Source organism: Ips typographus, linkage group LG6 (genome assembly GCF_016097725.1).
Source record: "Ips typographus isolate SLU linkage group LG6, UJ_Ityp_2.0, whole genome shotgun sequence".
Lineage (NCBI taxonomy): Eukaryota > Metazoa > Arthropoda > Insecta > Coleoptera > Curculionidae > Ips > Ips typographus.
This window is the reverse complement of record NC_138427.1, coordinates 1,036,561-1,053,810: the sequence shown is the minus strand read 5'-3', so window position 1 is coordinate 1,053,810 and position 17,250 is coordinate 1,036,561. Positions and strand designations below refer to the sequence as shown.

Below are 17,250 nucleotides of genomic sequence, written 5' to 3'. Positions count from 1 at the left end.
TGAGCCGATTTATATTGATTTGCGAGCACTTATAAATGGAGATGTCGACCCAATTTTCTTCATGACAAATTGCCCGCCCGACAATTTTAGCAGAGAAATTCGAAAAAATATTTTATAATTTCTCCCACTTTCACTTCAGGTTGAAAAATTTAGATCATTATCTTTTGTAAAGTAAAATCTTCCATATTGTTTTATTTGGAAGCTTGTTTTAGAAGTCTATTATACTTTGCTCACTGACATATTGTTGGGACTACGTTGCCAATTTTTAAAACAAGCCCGATTGGGAGAGGAAGTCTTTAATATACAGGTGTGGTAAATCTAAAACTGACAGAGAAATATAGTAATTGCTTGCGCTAGGCAGAGACAGAAAACCTCCAAAAAGTCTAAGTATATTGGCCAAAATGTTGCACCAGTGTTGTCATACTGACTGAATTATAATTACTTATGGTTTACTATTGGAACTTACGAACTGCTATTGCGTTGCTACACCTCACTAACGTGGTAATCTTCAACTGTCAAATGCAATTACAATCTAACATCAAAATGAGTCTACTTAACCTTAGTTAGTTAGCTACTTAATTAGTTTTTTTTTGTCCCTAACTTCCACGCTATTGAAAAAACGTTTTCTCAAGTCCAAGAGTGTTTTACATAAAAAATTACTTTTAGTAGTTTGTCAAAAAAACCAACCGTTTTTGAAGAAAATGTCTTTTTATGACCAAAAAACATGTAACTTTAATGAATTGGCTACACTTCCACTGTAAGAAACATTAATTGTAATAATCTTTAACAAAATAAAGTCTATTAACTAGTTATTAACGGTTAGTAAATAAATAACAATTTCAAAATTTTCAACTTTTTTAAAGTTAAAAATGGTGAGGTTTTGTTTTTAGTTTATCAATCCCAATCCTCTGACCTGTTTCGCCGTATTACGGCTCATCAGATTATAGGAGTTGATAACCAAAGAACAATGATAAAAATCTTAGATCTGATAGCTGTTGTGCAACATCTGGTGACATCTGTACTCAACTTTATGAGTTAGAACGTACAAATGGCGTTCCTCCACATCTAGGAACAGCTCCATTGACGCCCTATTGGTGTTTACCGAAAGATGCGTATATGTTGGACAACTATTGTGTTATTTGCTCATAAAATATCATTTTATTAAGAAATGGTCGGTTTTAAGAAAATCTTCCAGAAGTAATTTTAGAAAGAAGAAAAAGTTTCTAAAAGAACTCAGTTTTTAGGTGACTAGTAAAACTTATACACAAAAAAAAAACATTGTCATCCGAAAACTTCCGCCATTGGTTTATGTAAAATCATCGATTTACACGAAAAATGCTGCGTTTTCTAGAAAACTAATCCTGCAAAAAATTGCTCCCAGTGCAACAAACAGAAAAAAACATTTTATTTTTAACTTTGACATCCTGAATCTTAAAAATAAGGCATTTAAGAAAGTATGTTTGTAAAAACTTTTTCTTATATTTTGTGACATCATGTCAGGAAAATCTTGTATATTGAAGCTTAAAATTCGAATATCTCAGTTAAAAAAGGGATCAAGAGAATTCAAAGTTGAGCAATATTTTAGGTGGTACATTAATTTTTTCCAGCAGTGTATTTAGACGGTGAAGGTTCTAAATAAAATATCTACCAAATGTAAATTCAAAATTAATGGTAAAAAAATTCATTGTAACGTTAGGATTGTTTATGGATATGAATGTGAAATTTGCCAATTCAGATTTTATATTTCCAGCTCATATCTGGAAGTTTTCCAAACCGGCTCTTATTGTAAGATATGAATCATGATCAAATGGGGTAGAATGGAATCGACATCAACGGTTATTACAGTAGAACGAATAGCCCGGATTTTTATTGCCTTTCGATTGTGCAGTCAGTAAGTAAAGTATTGTTACACTTTACTCAGGTTCTTTTGATATGTAGGACTTGTAAACTCAACCCTTTACAACACTGAAACTCAAATTTAAACCACTAAAGCCACTTTGATTACTTTTTATTACTTACTTTGTTCTCGACTTATATGTATGTATAGGGTGTTCCACGATAAATGTGCCATTTTTTAGGGTTTTATAGTGCATCCAATGAGTAAAAAGAACAAGTATCAGGAGGTAACAATAATACAAATTATAACCCGTTTGTGCATTAAGCGAGGGGGACGGAAGTCCACCATCTTTGATTGCGCATTCGCCTACTGCGCAGTTGAATTGACGCAAAGTTATTGAAAGTTTGGAGTTTCAAACCCGCAAAAATTTGTTGTTTGTATTTGTTGTAGTATAGTGTTAGTTTGTTTTGTTTGTTTGTGGTTGTTGAGTTTTGCAAATTTAAATTAAGTTGTACAGTGGACAAGATTAACAAGTATTGACGGCCGCCATATTACTCCCCCCCCTCCCCCTTGTTTCTGTCACCCACTTTGTTTGCTATTGCTCCTTCCTGCTATGTTTACATTTTTTTTATTCATTGAGTGCATCACAAAATAACAAAAGTTTTCAGAAAGAAGTAGTAGTCCATATTCTTTCAGTGGAGTCGCAAGAGTACGAAAGGAAGGAAATGACAAACAGTCTTCTCCACAATACTTTATTATGACCTTAGATGGTAAGGTCTGCTCAACAAGTTTCGGTCACATAAATGACCATCTTCAGGAGCTTAAATCGGTCGATCAATGTGACTACTGTCTTTTTACAAGGGGAGAGACAGAGAGACCCATGTTATAACGAATTAGTGACTATAACATAGTTAAGTAGGTGAACAAAGCTCATTATGGAGAAAAAATTACTATAGCACATTAAATTAAAATTAAAACTTAAACTAGACCCATTTAGGGCTGGAGATCAAACAGGAAAACGATTTCCTGTTTGATCGCCTCTTCAGTGGATGGTGCACGAGTTTTAAGATCCTTTTTTTCCCCCTAGGGTCTCACCCAGCCCTAAATGGGTCTAGTTTAAGTTTTAATTTTAATTTAATGTGCTATAGTAATTTTTTCTCCATAATGAGCTTTGTTCACCTACTTAACTATGTTATAGTCACTAATTCGTTATAACATGGGTCTCTCTGTCTCTCCTCTTGTAAAAAGACAGTAGTCACATTGATCGACCGATTTAAGCTCCTGAAGATGGTCATTTATGTGACCGAAACTTGTTGAGCAGACCTTACCATCTAAGGTCATAATAAAGTATTGTGGAGAAGACTGTTTGCCATTTCCTTCCTTTCGTAACAAAAGTTTGCTATACAGGGTCCTGCACCTGGACTTCCTCGGAAGCTTACGGGTGTGTGTGTTATTCGTGTGAACTTCAGTTGAAATGTAAAATTAGACATTTTAGAGGTTTTTCTTATGTAAGTAGTATGTATGCTGTAAAATGTCAAAAGTAAAATAAATAAAATAGGTGATACCTACTTTTTAATTTTGTGTTCAATAAAAGAGTTTCTTAAATCGAAAAGTGCCAAAAAGGTTTTTCCGAAGATTGAAGCGGAAAGACCAAATTTTCCGATTTATTTTTTTTAACTACAACTTTCACACTTTTAAGTAACAATCACAGTTTTTTCCGTATGACATTTTATTCTTCAGATGTTCAGATGTATCAGAAAACAAAGCACTTTCAAAATCTGCTTTAAAAAATTAAGTTGATGATGGCTGGCAACTCTTCATTTGGTGACAGAAGTGAGATTGGAGATCCAGAAAGATAGCAAAAACTACATGCCCTTTTACCGTTTACAAAGTGGAAAAATGTATGGTGAAGGAATTAAAAGCAAGCCAAGTAAGTCAAGACAGCAAGTTGGAAGAGATGATAGCAAACCAGGACAGCAAGTTGGAGGAAATTAAAGCAAACCAGATAAGTCAAGATCAATTTGAAGTTAAATTAGAAGGGATGAAGTCAAAACCAAGTTTGATGGCATTAAAGACCAACTTAAGAATCAAGAACTGGAAAAAGCTAGCTTTTGTGATTAGTAAGTGAAAAATGGATGATGGAGGAATTAAAAGCAAGCCAAGTTGAAATTAAAGCAATCCAAGTAAGTCAGGACAGCAAGTTGGAAGAGATGATAGCAAACCAGGACAGCAAGTTGGAGGAAATTAAAGCAAACCAGATAAGTCTAAGTCAATTTGAAGTTAAATTAGAAAAGATGAAGTGAAGACCAAGTTTGATGGCATTAAAGACCAACTTAAGAATCAAGAACTGGAAAAAGCTGGCTAGTGTGATTAGTAACTGAAAGGCGAGATTAACCCCGGAAAGCCACCTTTCAAGAAAAAGTTGTCAAAAAAATAGGCGGAGTTAAAAAACTGTGCAGAATTTCCGAGGAAAGTTGATAAATTACAGGAAGCGTCACACTTACAACAATAGTTGCCAGTCCAAATTTGTATGAAATATTAAACCTTCAGTGTTTGACGTAAGACTTCTTGGCAGATTGATAAGAAACAGTTGATGTAAACAACTGGACGACGAGAGCTACAGCCTTAGTTTTGTCACTTAGAAAGGAAGCCGTGGAGGTTTTGCAAACCTGAGCTGAAATCCACTATAAAAACTTCGACTTAATCCAGCACTTAGAAATGAAAAATTTGGAAACAAACGGAGCAAGTCTATGAGATCCAGTTATCGAGTAGAAGCCAGAGAAGCCAAGGAACTTTGCAGCAATATGAAGCTGATATTGCCCGCTTAGTTTACTTGGCTAAAACTGCCTCTCAAGACATTAAATAGCAAGACCAGCCAAATACCAAACTCTACACTCTACATGATGCCCTCACCTACGCCCTGGAGTTTGAAGCTGTGAAGGAAGTTTCACAAGGATATGCACGAGTGCGTCAAGTAAAAAGCTGTACGTTGATTATGGAAACAGGTATGACAATTCTAAACGCTCAATCAGCCGGTCAGAGTTGTATCGGCACTGGAGACGGTCTGAATAAGAGAAGGCAAATCCATTAAGATACCGGTACCAAGAAAACCGTCTACACGATTTTTGGAATGCTGGAACTGAGGTGAAAAAGAACATAAACAGTGTCAGTGCCCTAAATCAAAAGGAATGATGAATCAGGGAAAAGAAAGACTGCAGGAGCCTAATTCTTGAAAGCAGGGAACAGAATTCCCAAGAGAAGTGTTGATAGAATGTGACTGAAGAAGCTGACACTGGCTGGTTCCTGTCACATTCTACAGACCTTTCTCTTGATAACTCCCTTCCCTCGTTTCAAGAATACGCATCCAGAATGTTGTGCAGAAGCGAACGCCGACCGGAAATCTGTATCAAGCTTCACCTACAGTTATTAAGGTAATGACTTCAGCAGAACAACACCAGCTTGATAGTAAATGGCAAGGTTTGTGGAAGAAATTTTTATATTGGAAACAGCCGGGGGTGATTTATTGCTTGTTTTGGGAATCCATGAAGCGAAAATCAAGTTTCGACAGTATGAATTCAATCATTTAGTTCTCGTGCCAAACCTAACCGATGATGTCGACGACCACCATGACGTCAGGTCGAGACGAGACTGATGTGAATATGATCGAGCAGGGTCTGAAATCCAGAAATCTTTTGTTGCAAAGAAATGACTTGAGAACCCTGTAATCAAGAAGACTGTTTCTGGAAAGCTGCAAACAACTAAAAGTGCGTGGAACTGAAGTTCCGTGTAGCAGAGTAGTTTTGAAAAGTGACACCATCAGGAAACAGAAAACGTTGGACATACATCCACGTCGAGACGTACAATTGGGAGTACCTGTTAAAAAATCCATAAACAAGTTCTACAAAAGAGTGACTTTGATCGCCGAACAGGCAGATGCTATGTGCAAAGAAATCCAAACTGGTGACCAGTTCTGGTTACATAATCCAGTTTGGAAAAAAAATGGTCAAGCTCCAGAAGACTTGGGAGACTCGGGACTCCTCTCTACAACGTTGAGAAGCGAATGAGGAACTGCAGGCATAGAATACAGCAAGAACCCCCAGAAAAAGTTGTGTATTTGAATACTTACACCTTTCCTACCACCCAAAATTGGCCTAAGGAAGGGAGGAGTGATATAAAAAGGACTTTGAGTTATTTCTTGTTACCCTGTATAGATTTTAGTTATTTCGTGTTACCCCGTCATTTCTTTAACACTTAACAAGGTAGTACATAGATAATGACTGGACAAGTTATAAGACTTTTTCGATACCTTTACTATCTTAAGGATGTAATGAAGAATTGTTGAAAATAAAAGAATCTTGCATTCAAATAGGTAACTTGCAGTAAATTTCATTTTCAAGAAAGAAAGAAGGTAATTTTGCTCCAAAATCTAAGAATCAGTTTTAGCAAAAAAGTCTACAGACACAAAAGAGCTGATCTGAACTTCAATGGATCGTATCTTGTTATGCTCCATTATCTCAGTAGGTATGTAAAAACGGCATAAGAAAGCTAAAAAAGTAAAGTTGTTGGAAATTTCTCCACCCAATGAAAGAGGACAATTCAGCATTAAGTGAAATACTTGGTAAAGTGACAGAAAAGTGTCAAAGTTAGAGTACCTCCGCTTCGCGACGTTCGGTAAACTGCAGTCCCATGCGGAAAAATTTTTTGAATCCGCAGTTTTTAAGTAAATAAATATTTTGTTTTAACCACAAAAGATTCCTTCTGTTGGAATACAATTGAATTAATAAATATAAAAATATGTACCTATTTAATATAGAAATTATTTGTAATAATTATAAATTAATATAATCGACATGAGATTTCAAATATTAAACTGATATTAATTAATTTTTTACTTTTTGGAACTGCCGGTCTTTTTTGATGATTTGTTGCTTTTCGAACCTTTTTCCTTTTCACCCTTCCCTTTAGCTTTTTTTGGCTTGAAATTGGGAAACAATTTTACAAGAAACTCGATATTCACTGCGTCATTCAAAGGAAACATAAACATGGTGTTTTCATATTGAATTCGTAATTCTTCTTCTAACTGCTTTTGTTCTTTTAACTTTTTTTCGTATTCCTCTTTCTCCTCTTTAGTCATTTTCGGTTTCTTGCCTTCTTTGTCTGATTTGTTTGATTTTTTGCTAGTTTTCTTTTCAGACTTTTTACTAGATTTTTTGCTGGATTTTTTGTCTGACTTAGACTTTTTCTTCTCCTTTTTGTCTTTTTTGGTCTTTTCTTTTTTTACTTTTTCTTTCTTGGGTTTTTTGGGAGCAGGTTTTTTCAGTTCTTGTTTAAAGTCTTTGGGAACGTTCCACGCTACATTGATATCCTGGGTGATCAGAAACTGGGGATTGGTTAAAGCAATCTTAGCAAGTTGGAATGCAAATTCACTGTCGAAATAGTCAAAAACAATTTGCCGGACTGTCATTAAAAGACAGGATTCTACAAACTGGAGCTTTCCATCATCTTTAAGTTTTAAAGGTTGTTTCAAACGATCGAAAGCTATTTTGGACTGTTCTTGAATGGGATTGTTACTTAAAGAAGTCCAGCCAATTTTGGAATTATTTATGTACTCATTCTTTAAGATCCAGATGTTGTAGTCATAAAAAGCTTTGAATATTTCTTGCGGATTAGGGTCTTTTTCAGGTGATATTAAAACACTGTCTCCACTTCCAGTTACAGGTTCAATTATCATTCTGCTAGGGCATAATACTGTCTTTTTTCTAGGAATTGTATACCTAAAAATAAAAAAAGTATTTGTTTATTAACTGCATGTATCTAAGGAAATTATTGATGAAATGATTATTATTTATTATTTATTGAAAAATGAAAAGTAATTTTAGTGTAAGTTTGTATTATAAGCGATTTGCTTTACTGATCCAGAATCCCTGACGACAAACATGCAGAGGATCAGAAGAGAGAACCGTTAAAAACAATGGGCTAGACAAAGATGGCGGAAAACTTCAAAACTGATATGAGCCAGTCTGATCCAGTGATTTCTTATGTATATTTTTGAAACTGTCATACCAGTAATGCACGAGTTCACATGGTCGCGTATTTTAATAATACTATTTCTCATATAGAAATGAAATCGACTTTTATTGGACATTTTGATTTGAGTACAAATAAATACTGTTCCAAGTAGAACTTGAAAAGTAGAACATGAAACAGTACTAGAAGCATTACATCAAAGTCGAATAGATTACAAGTACAAGTCATTAATTGGGAAAATTTATCAGAACGCTACATCGAATATAAGATTACACGAATATACAGAAGAATTCAGCGTGACATCATATTAAAAGCAAGCCACATAAAAACAGCCGAAGCCATTCTCCCCTGGGTCCTAATTCTTGAAAGCAGGGAGCACGGAACAAGACTCTCAAGAAAAGTTTTGATAAAATGTGATAGAAGAAGCTGATAATAGCAGGTTTCTCTCACATTCTGTATACTGTTCTGTTCTCATTTCAAAAATATGCACCCATATAGAGGCGGTTCAGAAAGGAAGGAAGGAAAGACTCTATTGAATTTTCAATTTTAGCCTGATCGTATTTTCAACCAAATCAGCTTATTCAGATTTTACTATTAATGAAAAATTCACCGGGACTGTGATTTTTATAGGCCGACTCACGGATTAGAAGATTAATTTGATCTTTACGGCAGTAGTTTTTGATTCAGATTGCGTATTGTTAAATTCCCAAGTGCACGCAGAGGCGTCAAAATCAAAACCCGCCGCGTCTCGCTGAATGGCGCTACAGCAAATGCGATGGTTTGATGATTTTCACGATGCTGTTCAGATGTAGCTCCCGCAGTTCTCTGGACCTCAACGCCCCAAGTGAGTGTGATAAAATCGAGAAAAACTAAGGCAATTGCGAAGTACGTACTTCGGTGTTTTAGCCTCTGCAAGCCGGGCCTCATGGATTCTCAGCTTATGCATGTGCCACGTCAGATAATAGTGACCAGAGGGACGTGTAATTAGACCAGTCATCATCTGTAGTTTGATTCTGTTAAGATTAAGCAGAAGATTTGTTCTTTTGAGACATGGACAAAGTATTAGATCCTTAGCCTATCTTATGGCGATAGCAGTTGCCTAACGTTACTGAAAGTTATACTCACAGTAAGTTCAGGCTCTTGGAGCGCTTCTTCTAAAGTTTCAAGGCTGGTGGAGCCTTCATGTTGCCAGGATTTCCTATATGTCCCGTTACCCACGCGAGACAGCCTCTTCTCTTGAGAAATATCCTTTCAGAGTGCCTATGCACTTTATTTAACGAAATTGAAAATAATAATAACAGTTCTGTCTTTGTGGGTCGTATAGGAAACCCGGTCCGCAGACGAGAATGGCTGTAATCCGCAGACTGTGATGTACAAAATGCTTTCGAAATCGAAAAAAAAACTTGGTCCCGCAAATCCTTCAGAAACTGATCCTGTACCAGACGCTGCTATTCCGGAGAAATAGCACAACAATCTGTCCCTCTCTGTCAGAAATTGCGTCGTTGAAAAAGATTGAGGGCGAGACCTTAGTGGGCTGGTGATCGATAGGCTTAAGTAGAGAAAGACAATGTTTTGTGGCCCAGCCTTTTATCTTGCAAGTTGGTCGCCCATATACAATCATACAGCCATTCCTCAGACATCTCACACTCAACCCGAATAATTGTATTTAAAAATGAAAAACAAAGATAGGCAACAAACAGCTTTTAATATGACTCAAGCGGTTTATGTTGTATCTGGAATAAATAAACTGATTCCTTGGACAAACAGTAAAACATACACTCCAAAAGTGGTTATTTTGAAGAGAGGCAGAAGTACCGTCTAAGCAGATCAATGAAACTATATCGCAACATGAAATCATTAGGAGACAACATGAAAATATGTCGCAACAATTTTCCCTTCTTTTAACTAACCAATGTATCATAGACTACGTTTATATCGAACAAACTAAATCCGCCTGTTTAGGTTGATTAGGTAAACTGGCATGTTCATCAATATAAACAACGCAGATTGACGATTTTGATTGACTAGTCGATCTTAAAAATTAAATGAAATGCTCTATCCGATTGAAATAGCGATGACCTTATTATTATAATGGATGCTCGATGTAAAGAGGATTGAATTGACATCACATCATTCATTTGTAGCTTGTAATTTTTTATTTTAACTGCTTGCTGTTTTGATCTCAAATTCAAAGTAACAGACTTTTTATCGTTTGGTAAAGTAAAGCGGGTTTCTATAAAACTGAAATAAATGCGGTAAAATGCATATATTTTTTCTGAAAAAGACTTTGGATATCAGATATCTTTAAGACCGCAGTAATTACCATGAAAAAATGGGTTATATGTAACTATTAGAGATCCTGCTAACAATTACGAATGTGTTCTCTTCTGCTTGACTAATCATTTTCCTAAAGCTCTTCTATACGCATCAAAATTGAGTAAAACAAGATAAATACGGTACTCGATAATCCTTACTTCTATCCGCTTTTTCGATCGGATTAACGGTCTACGATATAAACGTGATCCTCACAGTCAAATTTAGGACTGTACATATTATTTGTTCCAGCAAATATAAGAAGAAAAATTTGTATAAAGTTTAAGAGTTAATGTAAGTAAAACATACCATACTCCAACACTTTCCATTGATTGGTTGTTAGAAACATCGTCTGTCTCGAGCCTTTTCTCTACAGTTTCTTGGAGTTCGTTGTCTTCAAAGGCGTCAGCCGGGGTGATTTCCTCTGATATTTTAGTATCAACTGATATTTGTCTCTGTTCATCCTCTATGTAAATGCCTTGGTCAGAAACCGATTGAACAGTAGAAGAGAGGCAATCCGCTGTGATGCGTTTAGTAGGTAATTTATAAACCTTAAAAAATACATAAACTGCTCATCTCATCAAATCAAACAGAGTATCGTTATTTTGAAAACAGTGGATTTCGCCCTTATGAAGCATAATTGAGAGCAGATATTGAACTTTGACTTTAATGCTTTGCATGTTAAAGGTGGTTTCATCTCTAAAACCGCAATAAGTACGACGATAGACTACGAAAACTGTTAAAACAGGAAACAGATGCGTGTGAACAGATAGAATGCTATCTAGAGAATAACAATATGATTCAAAATAGCATAGGTATAAGTTACATCTTATCTGATAAAACAAACGTTTGATGGTTTTTAAAAATGCAACAATGGATTTGATGATACCAAGTTAAGAAAGGGATGATAACAGTGATTTTTTCTGATCTTTGAAAAGTTCCGTTTTGTCGAATATCTTTGGAACTACTTGGGATTTTTAAAAGGGCATATTTTACTATGATTGCTATCATAGTTTTCGAGATTCCCATGCTTCCATTTTAATTTGAGAGATCTTGTATAGTATACAGTTCCAGAGCATTAAAGTCAAATTTACTAATGTCAGCAAAAAGTTAACAGCAGTATGTCCTTAATTTTGCTTCAAAATGACAAGGCTTTAACATTAAGCTACTGCTTCGTTTAACGCGATCATTTCATCATACTTACTTGCTGTACTTCATTGTAGTCTACCACAATATATTGTTTTGAAGTTCTCATATTAAGCCCTGTTATCAAACTGGATGAGTCCAGACTTGATAGAGTTACGTTACTTTGATCAAAATCGAAAGTAAATAACTCATAAGGAGATGGAACTTCACTTCCTCCAGCTTGAAGATATTCATCCGCAACTATTACAGCCTCCTCAATTATTTCAAACACCATTTCTTTGGTTATGTCTCTTAGACCCATAATTTTCAAAAAGCACATCAACCATTCCAGAATTTGCTTTTGCTGAGAAACGCTGAAACGAAATTCGTCCTGGGACTTCCAGATGCAATCTGCCACAAAGTCCAAGAACCAAAACTCGATTAAATTGTTGGGATAGTCGTAGCAACTGAAGAATGGTGCCAAAGTGTCAATTGTGCATCGAATTCCTGCTTCGCGTACATATGGAAGGTTGATTTCTTTAAAACTATCTGGAATTTTGGGTAGGATGGTCACATAGCAGTCATTGACGAGGTCAACGGGAGTTGGAGGTGGTTTTGGAGGATGTTCTTTTTCTTCTGGGGAGGTGTAAATGGGTATGGAGGTCTCGGGGAGGGAACGCGGTGAGACATTTTCTAGAAATGATAGGTCATGACCTTCTTCATTACCGTCGGTTGGCAATATTTCATCAGTCATAAATATTATTGAGTTTTTTATTACAAGTTTTTTTGATGGTCGTGACGGAGTAATTTAGCGTCATGTCAGTCAATGTCTCCACGTAAACTTCAAACGTGACTGGTTCTTTCAAATTTGACAGCATTTTTTTTTCAATAGATAATACATTAGCCGTCGTATATTATGTTTATTACCTTTGTTGTGAGTATGCCGTTTAATCCAACTGACTTTCACCCCGTTACTTGACGACGCCTCAATGAGGGTGCGGTGGCATTGTTGTACTAGTTCTGACCTGCGACGTGGTCTGGACAGGGTTAGTACTGCTTGTCTGCAATCCGTGTAAATGTGCACGTTTTTGTTAGTGATGTTTTTACTGACTATCTGTTCTGCCGCTATAGTTATGCCAATTAGTTCTGTTTGAAGAACGCTTGGCATGGAACCAAGGGCTTGGCACACTAATTACCTTTTAAGTTAGTTTTTCTCGTTGTGCAGTGGAGAACAGCAGTGGGATTGCGAACGGTCGATTCGAAGCGAATGCAATTTGGTATCGACAACTCGATACGAACCCGAAGGTTCGACCAAAGTTGATTGTAAACTGCTTTCGAATGGACGAACGATTTGCTATATGTAGGAAGCGGCAAACGACAAAAAAATAGTTCAAATGCTGCTCTTTTGACGTGCGTTTGAAGTATAATTTTGACAGATGATTTAATTTTCATTTTTCACGGCGACGGGAAATTTTAAATTTGAATCGTTATTAATAGTTATTGTATCATTTTTTAGTTTTTATGAGCTGTCTGTAAAGAGAAAACGATTAAAATTTGCGAAAATGTTTCCAATTGTTAGATTAATTCGTCGAAATAATGTAAGACGACAAAATCTCCAATTATTGCGACTGCGACGTAAAATTAGGGAATCTTACAATCCATTTAAACTCCCCGATGCTAGATTTATAGAACTATATCGTTTGAACAAAAATATGGTTCGCCAATTAATTGCGTTACTTACACCACATTTAAACGCACCAACGACAGTGAGAGGGATTTCCATAGAAAGAAAAATTCTAGTCGCTCTAAGATTTTATGCCACTGGAGCCTACCAGCGCAATTTGGGAGAAGAATATAACTTTGGAATTAGTCAAACCATCATTCATTTTATAATTCATGAAGTAACCCTTGCAATATCTTCGCATTATTTGGTCAATGAATTCATTAAATTCCCAATAACGAGAGAAGCTAGAGATAACAATAAAATAAACTTTATGGAAAAGTTCGGCTTTCCGGGGGCCATAGGCTGTATAGATGGTACTCATATTGCTATCTTAAAACCGGGTCAAGATGAAGAACATAATTTTTTTAACCGCAAAGGTGATAATTTATCTATAATTAATTCAAAGTTGTTTATTATTGACAATTATCATTGATTTACAGGGTACCATTCTCTTAATTGCCAATTTATAGTTGATGCACAAATGAAATTTATAAATTTAAACTCAAATTACGGAGGAGCAACACATGATTCTTTTATATGGAACAATTCTCAAATAAAATATTTTATGGAAACAAACTTAGAACAAGACGAACAAGCTTGGCTAATAGGAGATTCGGGTTATCCTCTGAGTAAACATTTAATGACCCCTTTCCTAAATCCCCCAGCAGGCACCCCTCAGGCAAGATTTAACCAAGCCCATATGCGAGCTAGAAATGTTGTAGAAAGAACCTTTGGTGTTTTTAAAATGAGGTTTGTGACAAAAAATAATGATAATAATAAATATGATAATATATTAGATAAAACACTTTGTGGGCAGGTTTCGATGTGTCTTAAAGGAAAGAACTGCTAGATATTCACCCCAATTTGCAGCAAAAATTGTAATGGCATGTGCTGTATTGCACAATATGTGTATCATCAATAACATGCCTTTACCTGTTGAAATACAAATCCCACCTGAAGATCAAGACAGACTACCAATCCCGGCTATGCCACCTGCTGAAAGGGGGCACCAAGGGATTATCAAGAGGGATACAATCGTTAATTTGTACTTTAGAAATTAGTTTTCTAGTTTTTTTTTTTTTTTTTGGATCTTTCAAGTAGACAAAAATGTTAACAAAAGTGTAGCTAGATGTAAATACTCGTTTCTATTTATTTTTATAATAAATGTTTAATATCAGGCTAAGTCCAATTTAAGTTTTGATTATGCATAGAGTAGAGAATACCAAAACTAAATGGTAGTTCAGTTTTATAATATTGTGGCATTGTGGAAATCTATATTAAATTGAAAAATACATCCTTACATATACCTATACCAGGTGTCCAAGAGCACCCTGGACATAGGAGATTAACATGGGAAAACGATTTTGATTTTTTTGCGCCTGTACGGCTGATTTGATTGAAAAATCGTATTAATGAAAGTTGTAGTACCTATCACGGACTAGTTTTCTGTATTTTTTTCGGATCTCTAACTTGAGCCCTTTCGTCGTAAAACACGAACAAAAATGCGAAAATTTAAACTTTTTACCTGCACTGTATAAGCGGTTGCCGAGCAACCGTACCCGCAACAATGATCTGTTTACCCGTTGCCCGACAACCGCCTATACAGTGCAGGCCAAAAGTTTAAATTTTCTCATTTTTGTTCGTGTTTTACGACGAAAGGGCTCAAGTTAGAGATCCGAAAAAAATACAGAAAACTAGTCCGTGATAGGTACTACAACTTTCATTAATACGATTTTTCAATCAAATCAGCCGTACAGGCGCAAAAAAATCAAAATCGTTTTCCCATGTTAATCTCCTATGTCCAGGGTGCTCTTGGACACCTGGTATACTAACATGAATAACAAATCAAAACAACTAATACTGATAAAGTACATTAAACATAATGTTCAATTAGTGAATAAAAAAATAACATATTAAACTTAATTATTACATTTTTTCTTCAAGTATTTTTACCAATTGTTTAAAAGTTGTATTCATTTCACTCATGTTTTGGTTTAATATTTGAAGCTCTTTTCTAATTTCCTTCAGTTCATTGACTGATTCCTCACAAAAGGCATTTTCTCTTTCTTCTGCTGTTATGTTTTTTTTTCCTTTTCTTTGGTGTGGCTTTTATATAAGTATGGTCACCAAGAGTAACATCTATTGGATTTTCATCATAATTAACATAGGTTGTAGTATCCAAGGGTAGAGTAAATAATTCTGAATGGTCAGGCTCAATTTGTAATTCTGTTGCTGGGACCTAAGACAAGTTAGTGTGTGTTTTAACAGATTATCCACATAAACAATAAACACCCCATATATTCCTTGACCTATATGCCCTTAGAAAAGAACCAGATAGTAATACCTATAAACTTTGTAAAATAAAAAATATTAAGTCAAGTTTAAAGATAAGTCTTAATTAATAAAAGAAAAGGGAACTCATTTATTATTTCTACTTACTACTATTTATTTTGTACTTGCCTTGCACATTTCTACCTCAATTACTTGAACTGAAGATTCGAACACTGATGTTGAGGGTGATGAATGACAGGGAACTTGCATAGAACCAGAATTCGGAAGCTGAAAAATCAAAATAACTAAACAATCTTATTGTTTCGACACTATGACCTGTTTTACACCACATTCTGGAACACCAACACCCTCAAAAAAACTTTTGCCCAAAAGGGCTAAAATCCGCTTTTCATATTCAGTTAACTTTTTGGCTGTGCAAGGTCCTCCTCCAGTTTTGAATAAATTTGACTTATTTGTACTAGCCTTCTTTTTAATTGCATATTTTATGTCAGACCATGTCTAAAAATACAAAAAGGTCAGGAATGCTGATGCAATACTCACAATAATAACAGTGGTATAGCTATACTTACTTTTAACTACCAAAAACTTACCTTTTGCCATTTTTCAGTAGTCTTTTCTCCATGGCCCAACGAATTCAGTCTTGCAGCCAATTCTTCCCACATTTTTTTTTGGCCAATTTTTCCAGACGGGCCTGAAAATTGCCCTCTTGCGAACTGTGGGTGCTTTTCCATGAAAGTCACCAACACTTCCCAATGATCATTGGTCAACTTACAGGACATTTTAGAGTTTCTTTTCTATAAATAAATCAATAGCGATTTTATAATGATTATTTCCCTCATTGTACTAGCAGCCAATAAAATTCAATAAACCTTTCTAGTTTGACCAATGAGAGCCGTTATATACTGAATAAATCCCTAGTTGCTAAAATTCTCTTTGGAAAAAATCCTTCGACCTGCGGTCTCAGGATTTTATCGTCGAATTATTTAGTCTCAATCATTTTCCAAGCAAAATTTTGCAAAAAATCACCTATGCACAGTTTACCCAATAAAACTTGAACGTCTCGGGATATAACCTATGAATATCTATAATAGTTGAATCAAACCTCAAAGCAAAACAGTAAACAAACAACAAACTAAAGTTCTCAAAAAAAAAAAGTTAAAGTTCTAAAGTCTAAACTATGTTAGGTTAAGTTTATTAGAAAAAGAAAACAACTACAAAAAAGTCTTCTCTTTCGCAAAATGGTCCAATTCGAAACCATTCGGTGTGTATTCGATGACTGCTTAGCTATCGAGTTTTTGGCTTCGTATCGAGTTGATATCGTATCGACAAATAAAGGTTCCCAATCGCGTTTCACTTCGAAACGTGACCGATACGAATCGAATAGAGCGTTCGCAATCCCACTGCAGGAATCTATCGAATTCCTGCGTTCGCAGGAAAGTTAAATAAGATAACGATTTGGTGATGACTGATCACAAAAGCTGTTCGCGCGGTAGTTCTTGACAGAACTCAGTATCGGGACAAGGTCCTGGACTTTTTGAACTCAGATTCCCTTGAAATTTTAAACACCTCCATTTTGGAGATTCCTTGTGAGGTTCAGGTCAGTTATTTATAGTCCAAACTGCATTAGTACCGTAACATAAAATCATTCCAATCAATCCTTCTGCTCAATAATGCCTTCCCAAACCAAAATCCACACGCCTAATATCCCCATCAGACCCTTTGGTCTTTTAATGGCTCCAATCTTTTCCCCAGCATCCCACCAGGCGATTGCATAACCTTGGTCCAGGATTTGTGGTCTGTTTCTAAAAGTTTAGACCATTTCCAAGTTGAGGACTTGCTAACCTTAGTGTCCTTAGTTGATCAGATGTTTTTCCAGTTCATCAACAACTTTTATTATTTATTTACACACCAAATGCCTGACTATGGGTTCATG

General features: G+C 35.6%; 3 protein-coding genes and 1 long non-coding RNA gene across 8 annotated transcripts in view; 1 reads left to right on the top strand and 3 right to left on the bottom strand.

The window, feature by feature from the left end:
• LOC145730334 (uncharacterized) overlaps window positions 1–17,250 on the bottom strand; it is a 318,043-nt gene that overhangs the window by 117,704 nt on the left and 183,089 nt on the right. The window lies entirely within an intron of this gene.
• dlg1 (MAGUK family member discs large 1) overlaps window positions 1–17,250 on the top strand; it is a 269,680-nt gene that overhangs the window by 90,626 nt on the left and 161,804 nt on the right. The window lies entirely within an intron of this gene.
• RpL21 (ribosomal protein L21) overlaps window positions 1–17,250 on the bottom strand; it is a 139,015-nt gene that overhangs the window by 105,862 nt on the left and 15,903 nt on the right. The gene's annotated exons all lie outside the window — the stretch shown is intronic.
• LOC145730324 (uncharacterized) lies at window positions 6,625–12,141 on the bottom strand. The gene is made up of 3 exons (XM_081981496.1): window positions 11,382–12,141; window positions 10,487–10,728; window positions 6,625–7,611 (listed from the first exon to the last, which is right to left on the bottom strand). Exons 1-3 carry the CDS (start codon window positions 12,054–12,056, stop codon window positions 6,726–6,728), a joined length of 1,803 nt encoding a protein of 600 aa, XP_081837622.1. The 5' UTR covers window positions 12,057–12,141; the 3' UTR covers window positions 6,625–6,725.